This window comes from Anolis sagrei, chromosome 2, assembly GCF_037176765.1.
Source record: "Anolis sagrei isolate rAnoSag1 chromosome 2, rAnoSag1.mat, whole genome shotgun sequence".
Lineage (NCBI taxonomy): Eukaryota > Metazoa > Chordata > Lepidosauria > Squamata > Dactyloidae > Anolis > Anolis sagrei.
In genome coordinates, this window is record NC_090022.1 from 297,737,689 (window position 1) to 297,760,396 (window position 22,708).

Here is a 22,708-nt window from a genome sequence, read left to right on the forward strand (position 1 = left end):
CAGAGCCCGGTTTCTGATTGGTTGGAAAGGAAATACGTCACCCCCCTCTTTTCAATTGGAGGATTGTCTGAGGCCACGCCCCAATCGAATGCAGAGGGAGCCTATCAGCGCCTTAGTCTGTTACAGGCCACGCCCCGGAACATAGAGATATAAAAATAGTAGAGAATCACATTCCGTTTGTTCCCTAATTGCCATTTGATGTCTTTTTCCTCGCTTTTCAGAAATGTCCGCAATGCTTTCTGACCTTTGTTCCTTTCGGACTTCAGCTCCCATAATTCCTTATAGCTGGCCGACCTAGCCGGGCCTACTGGGAATTGAAGTTCTCCTTATTGAAAGGCGGAGTTTTAGTAACTTCTGTACCTTTAAGATGGCCAGAACAAGCTGATTGGTCCTCCGTCTTGGATTGAGGCACATAACAACGAATCAGGAGAGAGCTTTTTATTGGAGTGAACCAATAGGAAAACGGCACCGCCTATTCACAAAGTGTGGTGTTTTGAAAGAACAAGTAGCGAAGTAGGACGGTGGGGGGGGTGGTAAACGCCGGAGCACGTGATCCAAACTAACCAATTAGAAGCGAAGTAAGACGCCGGTGCGAATGGAGGCGGGGTTGCTTGTCAAATAAGAGTCATGAAGGGGATCGCAACCAATGGAAAAGTGAGGAGGGGCGGGACGCTTCGTGATACGGACCAATCAGAAGGAGGGAGCTGTGGCGGTGGGCGGGGGTGAGAGAGTGACGAAAGAGTAACGCAGAAAAGGGTGGGTTTGGCGCTTGCGCATTGAGTCGATCAGCGGCCAGAGTTTGGGGGCGTGGCTGGAAGCGTCACGAAGGGTCTGCAACCAATAGGAGGAAGGGAAGAAAGGAGGGGGTGAGACGTCACCAATAGGCGAGCTGGGGCGGGGCTATCAATGTTGCGACCAATAGCGAGGCGAGAGGGGCGTGGCTTCGCCTGTGGGTCAGGAAAATGCGATGACAAGTTGTGAGACGTCACCAATAGGCGAGATTGGGCGGGGTTATCAGTAGTGTGGCCAATAGCGAGGCGAGAGGGGCGTGGCTTCGTATGTGGGTGGGGAAAAGGCGATGACAAGATGTTAGACGTCACCTATAGGCAAGATTGGGCGGGGCTATCAGTAGTATGGCCAATAGCGAGGCGGCAAAGGGGCGTGGCTTCGCGTGAGGGTTGGGCTAAGGCGATGACAAGGAATGAGACGTCAGCAATAGGCAAGATTGGGCGGGGTTATCAGTAATGTGGCCAATAGCGAGGAGGCAGAGGGGCGTGGCTTCGTGTGAGGGTGAGGAAAAGGCGATGAGAAGGGGTAAGACGTCAGCAATAGGCAAGTTGGGGCGGGGTTATGAGTAGAGTGGCCAATAGCGAAGCGAAAGGGGCGTGGTTTTCAGTAGTGTGGCCAATAGCGAGGAGGCAGAGGGGCGTGGCTTCACGTGTGGGTGGGGAAAGTGCGATGACAAGTCGTGAGACGTCACCAATAGGCGAGATGGGGCGGGGTTATCAGTAGTGTGGCCAATAGCGAGGCGCCAAAGGGGCGTGGCTTCCCGTGTTGGGTGGGAAAGGCGAGGAGACGGGATGAGACGTCACCAAGAGGCAAAAATGGGCGGGGTTATGAGTAGTGTGGCCAATAGCGAGGTGTCAGAGGGGCGTGGCTTCGCTCGAGGGTGGGGAAAAGGCGATGACAAGTTGTGAGACGTCACCAATAGGCGAGATGGGGCGGGGTTATCAGTAGTGTGGCCAATAGCGAGGCGCCAAAGGGGCGTGGCTTCGCGTGAGGGTTGGGAAAAGGCTATGAGAGGAGGTGAGACGTCACCAATTGTCAAGATGGGGCGGGGTTAAGAGTAGTGTGGCCAATAGTGAGTCGGCATGGGGGCGTGGCTTCGCGTGTGGGTGGGGAAAGGCGAGGAGAGGAGAATTGCGCGCCTGCGCGTTGACGCTGAGCCTTTCCGGGGGCGTGGCTTCACGTCACGGCGGGGATGTCCACCAATGGGCGCAAGCGGAGAGGCGGAACGTCGAGCGAGCGGACCAATAGGAAGGCGAGAGAGCGTGAGGGGGAGCAAAAGAGGCGAGTTGGCGCCTGCGCGTTGGCGGCAGTGGCCTAGCAGCGTCCCGTCACAAAAGGAAGCGGCCATCGCGGTGAGAGGAGAGAGAGAGAGAGAGAGAGCGCCTGCCGGCGAGGCTGGAGCGCGGCTGAGGGCAGGGAAGAAGGACGACGCCGCCTTCGCCGCCGAGGAGGAGGAGGAGGCGGCGGAAGAGGCGGAGGAGAAGGAGCCGGCCGGCCTCAAGGCTGGCGGGCGGTGGCGGCGGCAGCGGTGGCGGCGGTGGCGCGGGGGCGAGGCCTGTGCTGAGGGCCTGAGGCCTCCCTCGGCTCGCTCCCTTCGCGCCGCCGCCGCCGCCTCTCCCTCCTCCTCCTCCCCGCCTTCCTCATCACCGTCCCCTCATCGCCCCGCTCCTTCCTCTCTTCTCTCTCTCCTTCGCCCGCCATGGCCCAGCAGCAGGTGAGCAGCTCGCAGAAGGCGCTGATGCTGGAGCTGAAGGGGCTGCAGGAGGAGCCCGTCGAGGGGTTCCGCATCACCCTCGTCGACGAGTCCGACCTCTACAACTGGGAGGTGGCCATCTTCGGGCCCCCCAACACGCTCTACGAGGGAGGGTACTTCAAGGTGAGGCACCCCCCAACACCAGCCCCGATAGGCCTCGGGACCTTCCCACCCACCCCCCCTCATGCCTCAGGCCCAGTCCATTTCTCACATCCTCAAACACTCTCTGCTTCACTCCACAAAATGTTCCACTCGCAGAGCTCAGGCCGTGTTGTATTTCGACTCTTGAAAATGCTCCACTCGCAGAGCTCAGGTGGTATTGTATTTCAACACCACAAAATGCTCCACTTGCAGAGCTCAGGCAGTATTGTTTTTCAACTCCAGAAAATGCTCCACTCGCAGAGCTCAGGTGGTGTTGTGTTTCAACTCTAGAAAATGCTCCACGCGCAGAGGTCAGGCAGTATTGTTTTTCGACTCCAGAAAATGCTCCACTCGCATAGGTCAGGTGGTTTTGTATTTTGACTCCACATAATGCTCCATTCGCAGAGCTCAGGCGGTGTTGTGTTTCAATTCCAGAAAATGCACCACTCACAAAGCTCAGGAGGTGTTGTATTTCGATTCCACATAATGCTCCACTTGCAGAGTTAAGACAGTATTGTATTTCGACCCCACTCGCAGAGTTCAGGCAGTATTGTGTTTCGACTCCAGAAAATGCTCCACTCTCAGAGCTCAGGCAGTATTGTATTTTGACTCCAAGAAATGCACCACTCACAGAGCTCAGGCGGTGTTGTATTTCAATTCCAGAAAATGCTCCACTCGCATAGCTCAGGTGGTTTTGTATTTTGATTCCAGAAAATGCTCCTCTCGCAGAGCTCAGGCAGTATTGTATTTTGACTCCAGAAAAATCACCATTCACAGAGCTCAGGCGGTGTTGCATTTCAACTCAAGAAAATGCTCCACTCGCAGAGCTCAGGCAGTGTTGTGTTTCAACTCAAGAAAATTCTCCACTCGCAGAACTCAGGCATTGTATTTTGACACCAGAAAATGCTCCACTTGCAGAGTTAAGACAGTATTGTATTTCGACTCCACTTACACAGTTCAGGCAGTATTGTATTTCGATTCCAGAAAATTCTCCACTCGCAGAGCTCAGGTGGTATCATATTTCTACTCCAGAAAATGCACCACTCGCAGAGTTCAGGCAGTATTGTATTTCGACTCCAGAAGATGCTCCACTTGCAGAGCTCAGGCGGTGTTGTATTTCGACTTCAGAAAATGCACCACTCGCAGAGCTCAGGCAGTATTGTATTTCGATTCCAGAAAATTCTCCACTCACAGAGCTTAGGTAGTATTATATTTCGACTCCACATAATGCTCCACTCGCAGAGCTCAGGTGGTATCATATTTCTACTCCAGAAAATGCACCACTCGCAGAGTTCAGGCAGTATTGTATTTCGACTCCAGAAAATGCACCACTCGCAGAGCTCAGGCAGTATTGTATTTCGATTCCAGAAAATTCTCCACTCACAGAGCTCAGGTAGTATTATATTTCGACTCCACATAATGCTCCACTCGCAGAGCTCAGGTGGTATCATATTTCTACTCCAGGAAATGCACCACTCGCAGAGCTCAGGCGGTATTGTATTTCGACTCCAGAAAATGCTCCACTTGCAGACCTCAGGTGGTGTTGTATTTCGACTCCAGGAAATGCACCACTCGCAGAGCTCAGGCGGTGTTGTATTTCAACTTCAGTAAATGCTCCACTCGCATAGCTCAGGCTGTGTTGTATTTTGATTCCAGAAAATTCACCACTTGCAGAGCTCAGGCGGTATTGTATTTCGACTCCAGGAAATGCTCCACTCGCAGAGCTCAGGCGGTGCCGTATTTTGACTCCAGGAAATTCACCATTTGCAGACCTCAGGCGGTGTTGTATTTTGACTCCAGAAAATGCTCCACTCGCAGAGCTCAGGTGGTGTTGTATTTCGACTCAAGAAAATGCTCCACTTGCAGAGCTCAGGCAGTGTTGTATTTTGACTCCAGAAAGTGCTCCACTCGCAGAGCTCAGGCAGTATTGTATTTCAACTCCAAAAAATATACCACTCACAGAGCTTAGGCGGTGTTGTATTTCGACTCCAAACAATGCACCACTCCCAGATCTCAGGCGATATTGTATTTTGACTCCAGAAAGTGCTCCACTCGCAGAGCTCAGGCAGTATTTTTTTCGACTCCACATAATGCTCCACTCGCAGAGTTAAGGCAGTATTGTATTTCAACTCCGCTTGCAGAGTTTAGGCAGCATTGCTGAACTCGCAGAGTTCAGCAATGCTGCCTGAACTCCAGAAAATGCTCCACTCGCAGAGCTCAGGTGGTGTTGTATTTCGACTCCAGGAAATGCACCACTCGCAGAGCTCAGGCGGTGTTGTGTTTCGACTCCAGAAAATGCTCCACTCGCAGAGCTCAGGCGGTATTGTATTTCGACTCCAGAAAATGCTCCACTTGCAGAGCTCAGGTGGTCTTGCATTTTGGCTCCACAAAATGCTCCACTTGCAGAGCTCAGGCGGTGTTGTGTTTCAACTCAAGAAAATGTTCCACTCGCCGAGCTCAGGCAGTGTTGTATTTCGACACCAGAAAATGCACCACTTGTAGAGCTCAGGCGGTGTTGTATTTTGACTCTAGAAAATGCAGAGCTCAGGCGGTTTTGTATTTCAACTTCAGAAAATGCTTCACTTGCAGAGCTCAGGCGGTGTTCTATTTCAACTCCAAAAAATGATTGTTTTTCGAATCCAGAAAATTCTCCACTCACAGACCTCAGGCAGTATTGTGTTTCGACTCCAGAAAATGCACCACTCACAGAGCTCAGGCAGTATTGTATTTCGGCTCCAGAAAGTGCTCCACTCGCAGAGCTCAGGCAGTATTGTATTTTGACTCCAGAAAGTGCTCTACTCACAGCTCAGGCAGCATTGTATTTTGACTCCAGAAAGTGCTCTACTCGCAGAGCTCAGGTGGTGTTATATTTCAACTCCAGAAAATGCTCCACTTGCAGAGCTCAGGCAGTATTGTATTTCAACTCCAGAAAATGCCCCACTTGCAGAGCTCTGGCTGTGTTGTATTTCAACTCCAGAAAATACTCCACTTGCAGAGCTCAGGCGGTATTGTATTTTGACTCTAGAAAGTGCTCCACTCGCAGAGCTCAGGCAATGTTGTATTTCGACTCCAGAAAATGCACCACTCTCTGAGCTCAGGCAGTATTGTTTTTCAATTCCAGAAAATGCTCCACTCGCAGAGCTCAGGCAGTATTGTATTTTGATGACGGTGATGACTTTTGTGGAGAGGTGGCTGTCAAGGAAGCAGAAATGCTCAACATTTTCTAATGTTACTATTGGAGTCACTATTAAAAATAGGGCTTACTAATACCACATCCCATACAATGTCATGCCCATGAAATTAATAATGGAATACAGTTCATACCCATGAATTCTGTTGAATTGAAATTAATAGTGGAATACAGTTATTAATAGTGCATTAAAAGAAGCAGAGGTAAACTAAACTACATGTAAATGTAAAAATACAGGGTGAAAGGAAAGGGCCTGAGGCTGTTGGGAATGGTGGGAGTTGGAGTCCCAAACCCCTGGTGGGCCAAAATTAGATACCTAGATCTTCCCACCTATATGGAACCCTGGTTATAACGATATATGGCTTTTTATCATCATAATATGAAATTATTTTAGATCACAAGGGATCCACAGTCACCAAATGCACCTTGTTTCACTCCTATCTGTCTACTTGCCAATATGGGACCCAGTTCACCACTATTTATTGATTGATTTAAAACATTTATATTCCGCCCTTCTCACCCCAAAGTGGACTCAGGCAGATCATAGCATATATAATAATAATAATAATAATAATAATAATACTTTATACCCCGCCACCATCTCCCCAAGGGACTCAGAGCGGCTTTCATGAAGCCAAGCCCAACACATCAATAAAAGCAATAAGCAAATAAACAATATATGGCAAACATTCAATGCCAGGACAAGTGTGCTATGAATAACTGTATTCCATGATTAATTTCAAATCAATAGGATTCATGGGTATGATATTGTATGGGATATAGTATTAGCCCTGTTTTTAATAGGAACTCTAATAGTAACATTAGAAAATGTTAACAATTTCTGCCAATTTCCAACATTAGTACCAAACAGTTACGAATCAGTTTTTGGTCAACTTTAAATTTGGTTTGGTTATTTGGGGTGCTAATTCAGAAAATTGCATTGGATAGATCACATCAGCTCTAGTTTCTGATACAGAACATATGCCATGCAGTAGTCGCCATCTGCTCGCCCACAGAAAACCATCTATATAAATAAAAATGTAATGTTCATTTGTGGGATTAACATAACTCAAAAACCACTGGATGAATTGACACCAGATTTGGACACAATACACGTATCAGGCCAACAAGTGACCGTCACTCATAAAAAAACACTGAAAAACACAGCAGGAGAGACTTAAAATTCAAAAAATTAAAATCAAATTATAATTAATATGTATTAAACATAAAAAAAACATTGCATTCCATATTAAAATCACACCATCCATAATCGTAGTCCAAGCCTTTCCATAGTCATTGTACATACTCCAAATCTATTATTTCACTTCACTGTTCTCAGAAAGCACACCTATTTATAATACACACACATATAGTGTCTTCTTGCCAATATGGGATCCAGATTGTCATAATGTACAGATTTTCACATATAGAAAATAAATATAGAAAATCAGATCAATGATTCCCAAACTCTAGTACCTCGGGAGTTTTGGACTTCAGCTCCTAGAAACCTCAGACCCCTTCTACATTGCCATATAATCCAGATTATCAAATCAGATAATCCACATTATTTGCTTTGAACTGGATTATATGAGTCTACACTGCCATATAATCCAGTTCAAACCGGATCATCTGGATTTTTTATGGTCTTGTAGAAGTGCCTTCAATGGCCTTGGCCTATGCTGAGGGATCCTGGCAGTTGAAGTCCAAGACCAAAGTTTGGGAAACATTGTTTTAGATAAAGGCCCCATCCACACAACACAACAATAATTATAAACTTTATTAATGTCCCGCCCTCTCTCCACAAGTACTCAGGGAGGCCCGCAACAGAATCAAGTCACAAAACATACATATATGCATACATACATATATGTTTCCCTGCCAATATGGGACCCAGGTTGTTATGATATTTAGTTTTTCAAAATCATAATAGAAAATACTTTAAATCAGAAGGGACCCTCAGTCACCAAATGCATCTTGTTTCACATCTATCTATCTGTCATCTACTTGCCAATATGGGGCCCAGTTTACCACAATATACTGCAATATATGGCTTCTCATAATCATAATGAGAAATATTTTAGATCAAGGGGGGACCCACAGCCCCCAAAGGTACAATGTTCCCCCTACGCGATACATACATATATATAGTCTTCCCACCAATATTATGATATTTAGCTTTTCATAATCATAATATAAATATATTTTAGATCACAGGGGACCTAGATATTAGGAAAATGTTTTAGATAGTCCCCAAATGCACCTTGTTTCATATATATTGCCTTCCTGCCAATATAGATTTCCACAATATTGCTTTTCATAATCATAACAGAAACTGTTTTCGGTCAAGGGAGGGCCCAGAGTCCCTCAAAGCGCCTTGTCTCTCCCACTCACACACACACTGTCTTCCTGCCAATGTGGGACCCAGATTTCCACAATATCTAGTTTTTTGTGATCATAATGAGAAATGAGAAATATTTTAGGTCAAGTCTTCTCTGCACACAATATATACCCAGTTTACCACAATATTGATTGATTTAAAACATTTTTCATTATCATATTGGGGAAATGTTTTAGATCAAGGGGAGACTCACGGGAGACACAACGTTCCCCCCTCTCCCTCTGGCGATATATACATATGTATAGTCTTCCTACCAGTTTGTGAGAGTCCATGACATGTGAGTGTTGAGAAGAGCAAACCACAGACTACTTACTACAATGCAGTTTGAGCCCTGCCACATGCACAATGGAGGACCTCTTCACAGCAACACCAGAGCACTCCTAGTGACCAGCTTCTGGTCAAAGGAAATCGAGTATAATGCCAAGCTTTTAACTTTGTTTATGTTCTGTTGTGCTCAATAAATTTACTTCTGACACAATAAATTGTTCCAGAAATGGCACCTTATCTACTTTAGTTTTTGAGGATCCAGGGCTGCTTCAGGTGAGAGCTTAGTTCTTGAACGACAAAGGGGGGAAGAACATTTCCAGATAAAGCATCACGAATTCTAGATGCTCAAGTCCCACTATATATACAATGTTGTAGGGTGAGTCACTGTAGAACTATTATATGCAATGTCATAGAGTGCATCTACACTGTAGAACTAATGTAGTTTGACACCACTTTAACTGCCACTTGAGGTTTGTAGCCTTCTCTACAAAGACTGCTGGTGCTTCACCAAGCTACAACTCCCAGTTTTCCATGGCATTCAGCCATGGGGTCCAACTGCATTAATGCTTACTTTAGATGCACCTGTAGTTAAAATAGTATTCTTTGCATAAAACTGGAAAATTATTGGGTTTTTGTTATGATTTTCAAATCTGGCTGCAGTTTCTGTTGAGAATGGAGGGCCAACTGTTTCCCCCTTTGAGTTGTTGCATTAGACAGCTCTGCAAACTATGGGTTGTAAAAACGTGTTTAAAAATGTGTAGTCTGTACATGTGGGATCTGCATCCATAAATTCCACCATCCATGTCTTAATTTTTTTTAGAAATAATAATTTCAGAAGGCAAATTTAGATTTTGCCATTTTCAGGGATGCCATTTCATTACAATGTTGTGTATAGCAAGACTTGAGCATCCATGGATTTTGGTTCCCATGAATGGTCCTGGAACCAAACAGCTGGATGCTGTTTTTATCAGAATTTGGTTCTCTCTGTCAAAAAATAACCTCTGATTTCTTTTGTCATGTCCAGTTTTCCCCTTGCAATTTGCTTGGACCTTTGTATTTTTGTAATGTGGTTGAGTAAACAGTAAAAAAGAAGTGAAGTAAAAAAAAAAAATTCCAAAAAAGTATCCTTGTGACTGATACCCTCATCAAACAAAATATGTCCTCTCTAGGAATCTTCTAAATTCTCCTGATTTTGTGGTAAGTAGGCTTCTGCCTGGAAGTCCCCATAGAATTGCCCTAAAGGAGCGAGCAATTTCCTAGAAAGGATAGTTCTCTAGGAATTTCCTAGTTTCTCCAGCATGTAATTTTTGCTGAAAGTCATTCATTTTAATAGGGTTTCCTGTTTTCATGGTAAGTTAAATCAATATCTCCCCAGTAGATACAGGGATTGTACTATATTTTGATTCACGGACATGGAACACAAAAGCCCATCCAAAAGCACCAAAAGAAATTGCACTGATACACTCGTGTTTGCACCTAATCAAACCTGAGTAACAACTGAATTTAAGATTACAAATTTATGAAAGAACAGTATGCACTTTTATTGTTTTACATAATACATTAAAAAAAGATGCAAGGTTGGTTGAAAGTGTTTTTCATTATGGCAGAATCCTGCAATTAGTCTGAGCTAAAGTAAACCCATTGAAATGGTGGGACTTGCTTATGTGTTTAATCACCATTGCACCATTCATTCAGTTTATTTACTCCATCTGGTAGCCAACAGGATTCAGATTATTTTTACCAGTTCAGTGAGTGAAGGATGCTAATACCTGATGAGGTGTTTGACTTTTGGTTTATGTGTCCATGTACAGCAGTGATTCTATCCTCTGGTCTGTGGACCACCAGTGGTTCAAAAGAACTAAAATATGGTCCATGGCCTCACAATTCCTACACCGTTGCAACAAGAGCAATTGATCTTGTGAAACACTCTTATAGTTCCAAGGCTTGTTAAATATAATTTTCTGTGGGCGAGCAGGTGTTGACTACTGGATGACATATGTTCTGTATCAGAAACTAGAGCTGATGTGATCTGTCCAATTCAGTTTTCTGAATCAGTCCCCCAAATAACCAAACCAAAGCTAAAGTTGACCAAAAACTGATTCGTAACTCTTTTGGTCCTAATATTGGAGAGTGGTCAAAGTGATCCCTGGTCAAGTGGTCCCTTGTCAAAAAAAAGGTTGGGAACCATTGATGTGGAGTCTGGAAAATGTATCACCTGTGGAAATGGGGTTCATATTGTATATTTATTTGAAGCTGACCAGCAACACTTGTGTAAGACTTGATCAATTCCATTCCTTGTCAAGAGGATTTTGCTGTTATTTTTTAAGGCGGTATAATCGTCCTTGTGGATGATCACTTTACCACTCTGCAAGCTTATTTCCCTGCTTCTCTTCCTCCCACTTCCTCTTTGTCTTCCTTTTATGGCTCACAAAATGGCCTCTTTCCAGTTTCCTCTAGTCTTGCCATCTGTGTTTCTGCCATCAGCTGAGTTACCTTTGTAAGAATCTCTTGGCAAGGCCGAGGCATCTGCCTCTCCATCTTATGCCTCCGTGTTCCCCATTGTCTTGATCCTGCGCCTCTAGCCTTGCTCTCGTGGGACTCCTGCAGATATGCAGAACTTCTTGAGATAGGGAGAACATCTGAAATGTCTTCCCATCAGCATCCACAACTTTTGGACTAATAGAATAACTACACATTCATTATTGGTTGTTGTCTCAAGTGCACTTTATTTATCTTGTATATCTCCATCAACATGAAAGAAGAAAAGGGGAGGGAAGGAATCGATGGGCACTTTTTAGTCGGATGAATTTGACTTCTTCACTACCATGAAGTGCAGTTCAGTGCAGTTATTTATTTATTTCTCGTGTCAGGGGCAACCAGACAATTGTATTACATTTCTAACAGAACAAAACAAACAAACAAACAAACAGACAAAACACAAAATTTGCAAGCTTGGTAGTTGATTTAATGACCTTTAACCAGTATCTGGCCGCTTGGAGTGCCTCTGGTGTTGCTGCAAGAAGGTCCTCCATGGTGCATGTGGCAGGGCTCAGGTTGCATTGCAGCAGGTGGTCTGTGGTTTGCTCTTCTCAACACTCGCATGTCGTGGATTCCACTTTGTGGCCCCCTTAAGATTGCCTCTGCATCTCGTGGTGCCAGAGCGCAGTCTGTTCAGCGCCTTCCAAGTCGCCCAGTCTTCTGTGTGCCCAGGAGGGAGTCTCTCATTGGGTATCAGCCATGGGTTGAGGTTCTGGGTTTGAGCCTGCCACTTTTGGACTCTTGCTTACTGAGGTGTTCCAGTGAGTGTCTCTGTAAATCTTAGAAAACGATTTCTTGATTTAAGTCGTTGACGTGCTGGCTGATACCCAAACAAGGGATGAGCTGGAGATGTCTCTGCCTTGGTCCTTTCACTATTGGCTGCTACTTCCCGGCGGATGTCAGGTGGTGCAATACCGGCTAAACAGTGTAATTTCTCCAGTGGTGTCGGGCGCAGACATCCCGTGATAATGCGGCATGTCTCATTAAGAGCTACATCTACTGATTTAGCATGGTGAGATGTGTTCCACACTGGATATGCGTACTCAGCAGCAGAGTAGCATAGCGCAAGGGCAGATGTCTTCACTGTGTCTGTGTTCAGTGCAGTTAACATGCATTATTACACAACTCTGTGCTGATCTTACAATGTGGTTTCAAACTGCATTATATTGCAGTGTAGGTGGGGCCTTTGCTATTAGCGTGAACTTTTGTGCATTTCAGTCCACTTCTGCGGGTACTGTCCAAATGGCATCTGTTGAGAACTGAATTGAAATGCTTAAAAGCTGTGCTAAAATCAGTCAAGTCTTAAAGATACCTGTAGAATCCCTGGTTCCTCTTTTTCCATTTATATACTGAACCATACTAAAATTAATGTGTATTTAAACTTCTTCCTTCAATTAAAACAGTAGTTCTCAACCTGGGGGTCGGGACCCCTGGGGTGGTCACGGGGGGGGGTTTCAGAAGGGTCACCAAAGACCATCCAAAAACGTATTTTCTGTTGGTCATAGGGGTTCCATGTGGGAAGTTTGGCCCAGTTCTATCATTGGAAGGGATCAGAATGATCTTTTATTGTAGGTGAACTATAAATCCCAGCAACTAAAACTCTCAAATGCAAGTTCTGTTTTCCCCAAACTCCACCAGCGTTCATTCACATTGGGCATATTGAGTATTCATGGCAAGTTTGGTCCAGATCCATCATTGTTTGAGTCCACAGTGCTCTCTGGATCCAGGTGAACTACAACTCCAAAACTCAAGGTCAATGCCCACCAAACCCTTCCAGTATTTTCTGTTGATCATCAGAGTTCTGTGTGCCAAGTCTGGTTCAATTCCATTGTTGGTGGAGTTCAGAATGCTCTTTGATTGTAGGTAAACTATCAATCCCAGCAACTACAACTCCCAAATGACAACATCAATCCCCTGCCAACCCCACCAGTATTCAAATTGGGGCATATCACGTATTTGTGCCAAATTTGGTCCAGTGAATGAAAATACATCCTGCATATCAGATATTTAGATTACGATTCATAACAGTAGCAAAATAGTAGTTGTGAAGTAGCAACAAAAATATTATGGTTGGGGGTCACCACAACATGAGGGACTACATTAAGGGGTCACAGCATTAGAAAGGTTGAGAACCACTGAATTAAAAGTTACCTTTATTTTCTCATCATTCTGCCCCCTCTTCTGCTCCCTCTCCCATCTTCACCCTTTCCTTTTCCAAGACTTGGAAGGAAATATATGTCTATGTGTGGCTGTGCAAATAGTGTTCAGAAAAGAGAGAATGGATTTCTCTTCCTTTACGCGCTTTCCATGTCAAAACTTTAGCATGGCAGACCATTGGTGTGACCTCTTTTGCTGGAGAAAGAAAGGCTTGGCCTCTGACCCTTGTGTGCTCCAGTGTTTCTGATGTCCAGACCTTTACCCTCCGTTCCTTCTTTTCCTTTGTTTCTTCTAGACTGCTCTTTATAAGAGCACATTGTACTTAGGTCAACCTCCAGGCAAGAGACAAAAGAGCGTGTCCTGTCTTTGTCTTCCTTAGACTACTGTCAACTGTGAAATTGTGACTAGAGTTGAATCTTAACAGAGTCTTGGCTGGTGTTTTTCAGAACCAGGGAGCAATTTAAAAGTGTTAATAAAGTAAAATCCACTTTTGCCTATTTTGTTGGAAGTAGCTCTGTGTATATTTGGTAGAATTAACCTTGTGGGAGATCAGACAGGCAGGTATTGCCTACAGCTATTTCATGTTGCTCTTCAGCATTTTTGATCATATTATTCAGCAGACTGCTTTTCAAAGATCGCTCCATTTGGTTCCATTTGAGTTGTGCAATAATCCATGTATCAGATGTTCATGAGCATGTCGGTGACCTGAGATCACCTTTGGGGGAGCGTTTGAACATCCTGCTTCTTTAGCCAATCGAATGCATTTGTGTGTTGTGAATGCAGCTGTTTAGTTGGAAGGACTATATTTTGTACTATTCTCTTTCGAACATGAGTTTTAAAAGATATTTATTAAAATCTGTATTTTGAAATGTATGGATAACTTGCATTCGACTTAAGTCTAGAAGAATACGGAACAGATCAGATGCAGCATCTGCAGTTAAACTACTGAAAATGTGTTTTCACACTTTGGTCACAAATGCTGAAACTGAAATACCATTATTCCACTGAGCATGTACTGGTTTCTGTTTGGCATTCATACTTTGAAGTAGTACAGCTGTTAAATATTTGACAAAAGTAATTTCACTAGGGCACCAAAAATGCAAACTATTAATAGTACCACCTCTTACCAGATTGCTGCAGAGTGTGAAAACAATTCAGTTACTGCCATTGTGTGTAGTGAGCCATTATACGCAAGATATTAATATTCTGGTCAAGGACTAGTCATACTTTTCTAACTTACATTTTGAAACTCAGAATTCCCTTTTGCAACTGGGGCTGTTCTCATGTGTAGTATGAACACATGCTTGTTTACCCAGAAACAATTCTTATTGAGGTGAATAGGATTTAATCTTACTAAATATGTTTCTGACTGAGACAAAACTGTACCGTTCAATTATTTTATTTAATTAAATCCCTTTTCTCCATTTTGATGATGTCTCTTGCACTGAACTACCTGCACTATCTGTGTTACCAATGAACATTTTGTTCTTTTAGCTGAAGCAGAATATGAAAACAAGCACAAGGAATATTTTGTTCTTCAGGCATTGCGGCCTCCGGAGTTTATAATCCCTAACCTTTGTTCATGGGAGGCATAGGCCAAAATATCTAGTAGGCCAAAGGCCTCCACACACCCCATTGAAGAGGCACACTTTTCTAAATCTTAGTGGCATGTTTGTATAATGTGATTGCATAATAATGGCAATGACGAAGTGGATCATGGAAGGCTGTAGAACCTGTTGACAAATTTGTGGCTTTGTAATTGGCCCCTGTACCTTGTCAGTACTGTAGGCCCTCCTTATCCACAGTTTCATTTCCTGCAGTTCCATTTACCTATGGTTAGTCATGGAAAATACCAAAAACAAATAATTCCTTAGTTGTAGATTGATGCCATTCCAAGTAGTATGATGAAATCTTGTGCCACTTTGCCCCTCTTTATCCAGTGTTTATATGTTACCCATCTGTTAGTCGCTAAGGTCACAGGTATGCATGGAAGTATGGGATTTATTTTATTTATTTGTTGTGTCAGGGCAACCAGTCAATTTTATTACATTTCTAACAGAACAAACAGACAAAATACAAAATTTGCGAGTTTGGTAGTTGATTAAATGTCCTTTGACCAGTATCTGGCCACTTGGAGGGCTTCTGGTGTTGCTGCAAGAAAGTCCTCCATTGTGCATGTAGCAGGGCTCAGGGTGCATTGCAGCAGGTGGTCAGTGGTTTGCTCTTCTCCACACTCACATGTCGTGGATTCCACTTTGTGGCCCCATTTCTGAAGGTTGGCTCTGCATCTCGTGGTGCCAGAGCGCAGTCTGTTCAGCGCCTTCCAAGTCGCCCAGTCTTCTGTGTGCCCAGGGGGGAGTCTCTCATTGGGTATCAGCCATTGGTTGAGGTTCTGGGTTTGAGCCTGCCACTTTTGGACTCTCGCTTGCTGAGGTGTTCCAGCGAGTGTCTCTGTAGATCTTAGAAAACTATTTCTAGATTTAAGTTGTTGACGTGCTGGCTGATACCCAAACAGGGGATGAGCTGGAGATGTCTCTGCCTTGGTCTTTTCACTATTGGTTGCTACTTCCCAGCGGACGTCAGGTGGTGCAGTGTAACACACATACACACACACACACACATACATAGAGAGAGAGAGAGAGAGAGAGAGAGATCAGTATCATCCGCAGTTTCGGGCATCCATAATAGTAAAAAAAATAGTAAATGTCAATAGCTTGTTTTAAAAAACATAGTTTCTGGAAAAGTGAAGATGAGACTACGTCCTTTGCGTCTTAGATTCTGGATATGAGCAAACATTTGGAAACCAAGACCTCTCACCAAATATAATAGCTTGTGTAAGTTATTCCACCATACTTACCGTATATGCTTGAGCATAAGCTGATCTGAATATAAGCCAAGGCACCTAATTTTACCACAAACAACTGGGGAAACATATATTGACTTGAGTATAAGCTGAGGGTGGGAAATGCAGCAGCTAGTGGTAAATTTCAAAATAAAAATAGATACCAATAAAATTACATTAATTGTGGCATCAGTAGATTGAGTGTGTTTGAATACTTACATAAAACTGTAATTTAAGATAAGACTACAACTCTGATTAAACCATTATTCTAACCTTCAATATAAATGTGCTTATGTACCCTTCCAATAATAATGAGAGTAAAATAATAAATGTAATAATAATAATAGAGTAAAAGAATGGAAATATCACAATAACAGTAATAATAGAGTAAAATAGTGTAATAATAATAACAATAATAGAGTAAAATGATAAATGTAATAACATTGTCAAAGGCTTTCATGGCCGGTATCACTGGGTTCTTGTAGGTTTTTCAGGCTGTATGGCCATGTTCTAGAAGCATTCTCTCCTGACGTTTTGCCTGCATCTGTAGCAAGCATCCTCAGAGGTTATGAGGTTGCTTGCCACAGATGCAGGCAAAATGTCAGGAGAGAATGCTTCTAGAACATTGCCATACAGCCTGAAAAACCTACAACAACCCAAATGTAATATCAATAATAAAAAAAGAAAAATATTAAAAGTAATAATAGAGTAAAATAATGTAAATGTAATAATAATAAATAATAGAGTAAAATAATAAATGTCATAAATAATAACAGTAAAATAATAAATAACGTTGACTTAAGTATCAGTCTTAAAAGGGGCTGAAAACTCAGCTTATGCTCGAGTATATACGGTACTTGGTTGTATTTCTCACATGTATTAAACAAAATAAGTAAACTATGCTACTTGGCAGCACCAGTAAGAATACCAGAGAGATAAGGAGCAAGTTGTTATGCAGTAAAGAGACAAAGAGACAAGGAGAAAAGAACTCACACGTGATGCTCTGCAAAACTGAGAGCATGGAAAAGAGGAGTCGTTTTTAAAACACTATATTAAAAAAATTAAACCATTAAAACTGTTCAAAGCTACACCTTCTCTGTTGAAGAGCACTTGACCAAGCGGGCCATGTTTTGATTCACAGATGTTATGAAATTATATTGTATATTCATTTGTGGGACCTGCAAATTATTCTCACTTTACAATGTGAAATCATTCCTATTCAGCATGGTCCTTTTTCTGTTATACTCATACCAGATTTCATGTACACAAGTACACAAGATCAATATCATCACATTTGTGGTGTATTGTGTAAATGACATACACTTTGAAGTGTGTCTTCACAGAGCATCCTTTTATCTTCCCTGAATCTTTGCGCTCAGATTTCTCAGTATAACCTAGATTTGTGGGGGAAACCTCTCAAGTCTACACACCTTATATATTTTTGTTACATTATTGATTATAAAGTTGTTGTTGTACCTAATAAACAGGTCAGTGAAACAGGAATTGTGCATAATTTTTGTATCTCTTTCAGGTAAGAGACAAGGCCCATTTCAGCTTAATGGCATCTCTTTCACGAATGTCTATTTCTTTCTTCTATTCTTTAGGAATATAGGAACTCTCATCTCCTGACCTTAAAATTCTTTCAGTAGGCTTTAGTGAAGGGATTGTCCAGAAATGTTTTTTGAACTCCAGATGCATTGCAACAATTCTAGGATATTACACAGAATTGTTGGTTTGTGATAACAGCAAGCTTAACCTCACATGGCTTCTATTTTTGGATCAAGTTAAGCTTGTTTTGCCCCAGACGTGACACACTGTCTTAACTGTGGTTGATGGGAGAAAGGGGGCATAGCTAAAATTCATGATTGTATACGTTTAGGTCGCTTGGTAGACTGCTGTTGACCTAAATCAGAAGGAGAATGTAAACTATATTCCTCACAGTGCATGCTTGTCTTTCTTTTTTGGCAAATTTTGTACTTACTTACTTACTTAGGCCATCCCTCTAGCCCAAGGGCGATGGTCCTCCAAATGTAGTATCTTAGTGGTGGGTCTGTAGGTGGTTGTGGAGACCTGTTCTTGATCTGCATGTTCTTCTGCAGTGAGGACATTGGTTTCCAAATGAAAGACAATCCTGGTCAGGGTTGGCTTGATGCGCCCTTCATAGCCCAAGGGTGATGGTCCTCAAAGTGTAGTACCTTAGTGGTGGGTCTGTAGGTGGTTGTGGAGACCTGTTCTTGATCTGCATGTTCTTTCACAGTGAGGACATCAGTTTCCAGTCAAAAGGCAGTCCCGGTCAGGGTTTATTTATTTACAGTATTTGTATACCGCTTTTCTCACCCCAAGGGGGACTCATGATTGGCTTGATGCACCTCCCCCTTGACCCATTTCTCCCTTTTGCCCTCCATCCGCGCCTCTTCAAATTATTCAGCACTGCTGGTCACAGCTGACCTCCAGTTAGAGCACTGAAGGGCCAGGGCTTCCCAGTTCTCAGTGTCTATGCCATAGTTTTCAAGGTTGGCTTTAAGCCCATCTTTAAATCTCTTTTTCCTGTCCACCGACATTACGTTTTTTGTTCTTGAGTTGAGAGTATAGCAACTGCTTTGGGAGATGTTAATCAGACATTCAGACAACATGGCCAGCCCAACAGGGTTGATGGCATAGGAGTTGAGTGTGACATCTGTAGGCAGTCCATGTTTTGCAGGTGTATAGCAGGGTTGGGAGGACAATCTATACAAATAAAAATGTAATGTTCGTTTGTGGGATTAACATAACGCAAAAACCACTGGACGAATTGACACCAAATTTGGACACAATACACCTATGAGGCCAAGGAGTGACCATCACTCCTAAAAATACTAAAAAACACAATAGAAGAGACTTTAAAAGCCAAAAAAAATAAAAAAAAATATTACAACGCATGCTCAAAACCACATATACACACAAACACACATATATACACATATACACAAATATATATATGCATATATATATATATACACGCAAAACACATATACTCAGAAAGGGGGAAGGAAGGAGAGAAAGAGGGAAAGAGGGAAGAAGGAAGAAAAGAGAGAAGGAAGGAAAGAAAGGTAGAGAAGGAAGGAAGGAGAGAAGGAAATAAAAAGGTGAAATAAGGAAGGAAAGAGAGAGGGAGAGAAGGAAGGAAGGAAGGAAGGAAGGAGAGAAGAAACGAAAGAGACAAGGAAGGATGGAACCAAAGAGCAAAGAAAGGGAGGAAAGAAACAGGTAGAGAAGGAAGAAAGTAGAAGGGAAAGAAGAAGAAGGAACGAAGGAAAAAGGGAGGGAAGGAAGGAGAGAAAGAGGGAGGAAAGTTTGGCCACAGCAACGCGTGGCGGGTACAGCTAGTGGCTTTATAAACAAGCACCTTAATATTCCTATGATGTCCCAGTCCTCAAACACTCTCTGCTTCGTTTGGAAAAATGCTGCACTCGCAGAGCTCAGGCGGTGTTGTATTTCAGTGTCAATGTTAACTTTTGTGGAGAGGTGGCTGCCAAGGGAGCGGAAATAGTCAACAATTTCTAATGTTACACCATTAAGCAGTATTTTTGGCATTGCTTTTCTTTTTTGGCAAGTTTTGTATGTATTTGCAGAAATACCTTTTCCCAATTCCTGTTTGTTATTCGTTGAAGATGCCCATGATTTTGATTGGCAAGTATAAAGAAAACGGCTCCTCTTTATTCAGTCATGAAAAGCAATTTTCCTTGGTGAGTGGGTTGGTAAATTTAACATTCTAAAAGTCAGAGCATTTCTTGCAGAAATAGAAAATCCAGATTCTTATTTCCCTGGGACAATGTGGTGGTGAAGACAGAAGAGATCCATAAACCCTTGTTTGGATAATCTCATTCTTCTCTTTTTATATCTGTGTGACCTTCTCTGTCAGAAGCCATCCTCTTACTTTTGGAACTAGATCTATCCTCCAAGTCAGAAATAATAATAATAATAATAATAATAATAATTATTATTATTATTATTATTATTATGCATTTTAGAGTATTCATATCAGGCCCAACATGAAGGCTGTTCTCCAGTATGGACCCTTACAGAAATTGTTCTGAAGTCCCTGAATTAATCAATAATGGAGGTTTTTAATCAACAGTTTTGAACTGATGTACCTTTTAAACAAATGGCAGGTCTCAGCGGTGTCATGTCAGAGCCTGAATCTTCCTTAAATCCTTCCAGTTATTCGCAGAAGTACTTGGAATGGGTGTGTATGTGTTCTGAAAGGGCTTGGGAAATAATTTGGTAATGACTGAACTCTTCCAGGAGAATGTGTTGTGCAAGCTGGAGGACTTTGTTCTAGGGATCAGCTTGCCAAGAGGCCTTAATAGAGCCTCATTCTTGTTGGGCCTACCCAGGTTACAATGAGCCAGTTTTTAAAAGATATTCAGAATTTTGCCTTGCTGCTAAATGAGGCCTCTGCCAGCTGGTTTGAGAAATTGTAATCCATTTGGTGCCTTACCATCTGTGGTTGCCATTTCCATTTGGTTTTGTCATCACCCCCCCCCCCCAATTTATTGCGTCCCCATTTGTTGGTTGGCTATGACTGTAATGTCTTTGGTCCATCAAATTACCACATTCTTCCAGTAAGCAGATTTATTGCTTTTGCACATCAACATTAACTTTTAGTCCACTGTAATGCACTAAAAGACCTGTATCATCTAACCCAGCCCTTTGAAAATTTAGGGCACAGGACATGATTTGCACCTTTCTGGAAACAATTATACCGGGGGTCCTCAAACTAAGGCCGAATATGCCCCCCCCCCCCAAGGTCATTATCCAGCCCTTGCTTAGGGTCAACCTAAGTCTAAAACTACTTAAAAGCACACAACAACAACAACAACCATATCTCATCAGCCAAAAGCAGGCCCACAATTCCCATTGAAATACTGATACGTTTATATTTGTTAAAATTGTTTTTCATTTTAATTATCGTATTGTTTTTAAGTGCTTTTTGAACTACAAATAAGATGTGCAGTGCGCATAGGAATTAATTCAATTTTTTTTCAAATTATAATTTGGCCCTCCAACAGTTTGAGGGACTGTGACCTGGCTCTCTGTTTAAAAAGTTTGAGGACCCCTGAATTATACACTCTTCCTCTCCCACAACCATATACCGTATACACTCGAGTATAAGCCGACCTGAATATAAGCTGAGGCATCTAATTTTACCACAAAAAACTGGGAAAACGGATTGACTCGAGTATAAGCCGAGGGGGGGAAATGCAGCAGCTACTGGTCAATTTCAAAATATAAATAGATACCAATAAAATGACATTCATTGAGGCATCAGAAGGTTAAATGTTTTTGAATATTTATGTAAAACTGTAATTTAAGATAAGACTGTCCAACTCTGATTAAACGATTATTCTAACCTTCTTCAGTGGAAATGTGCTTATGTATTCTTCCAATAATAATAAAGAGAGAGAAATAATAAATGTAATAATAAGAATAATAAAGTCAAATAATAAATGTAATAATAATAAGAGTAAAATGATAATATAATAATATTAATAATAACAACAACAGAATTCAATAATAAATAATCTTGACTCAAGTATAAGCCGAGAGGGATTTTTTCAGCCTAAAAAAGAGGCTGAAAAACTAGGCTTATACTTGTTTTATACAGGAGTCCTTTATATCACTATACTGCATAAGGAGTGGGATTATAACCACAAATTTTCATGCTAAAATAAAAACCTGTTAGTCCTAATTTGCAGCCACATTTCCTTTGTTTACGCCTCCATTTTTTCTCTACTGTCCCTCAGTCTTTGGAACAGAGTCCTGTTCCTCTTCCTTCTGAAGAGCCTTGGAGCAAGGGATGCAAATCCAAGCTGGTATCATTAGCATGAGATACTGTAAACAAATCCCTGCCTTTGAATTGGTGAGATTTCCTAATGGTGTTGGAAACATTTACATTTCCAAAAGATCTTCATGCAAATATAGTTTTAGCCATTATCCATGGTTTCACTTTCTTAGTTCAAAATATGATTTTTACCACCCATGTATTTGTGTGCCTCTATGTCTTCCATTGTGATTCTATGGTATTCTTCCTGGCCAAATATAATCAAAACATAGGGTTTACTATTATCCATCGTTTCAGGTATCCACAAAGGGTGTCTTGGAGATTATACCCTGTGGATACAATGGCCATAGTGCAGTTACTGACATTGCATGGCTTCTAAAAATCAAGAGCATGAGATGGTGGTGTGCATCTTTGGGTCAATCGGCCATTTCTCCTGTCCCTGTTGTGTGCATAACAACAGAAAATTCCAGTTTTGTTCTGAGAGATTTTGGAGAAATTGTGGAAGCATTGATGTGAAAAGTTGTTGGTCTTATTCTCACGTTGGAAACAAGTAAGCCTGATACAGCAATCCAAAATGCAGGCTACGAAGATATATTAATTAGGCCAGCCAATAAACTCTAAAATTGCATTAAATATGTTGATGCAATTTTAGCCAACAAGGCTATCCCTGGATGTATATATGTCTTGTATTTGAAGATACTGAAATTGGCTCCAATAGAACAGTCCCGGAGGGAGCAATTGCAGTGGGGACACACATCTCTCAGAGATCTGCATCCCCACTTAAGATAATTTGAATTAGGCTGTCATTG

At 42.3% G+C, this 22,708-nt stretch overlaps 1 protein-coding gene across 1 annotated transcript in view; it reads left to right on the forward strand.

Moving 5' to 3' along the window:
• Positions 1-2,365: 2,365 nt before the first annotated feature.
• UBE2R2 (ubiquitin conjugating enzyme E2 R2) overlaps positions 2,366-22,708 on the forward strand; it is a 110,605-nt gene continuing 90,262 nt past the window's right edge. Inside the window, exon 1 of the mRNA XM_060761179.2 lies at positions 2,366-2,665. Within this exon, the coding sequence (XP_060617162.1) occupies positions 2,489-2,665 (177 nt within the window). The 5' untranslated portion in view covers positions 2,366-2,488. The remainder of the gene's footprint in view (positions 2,666-22,708) is intronic.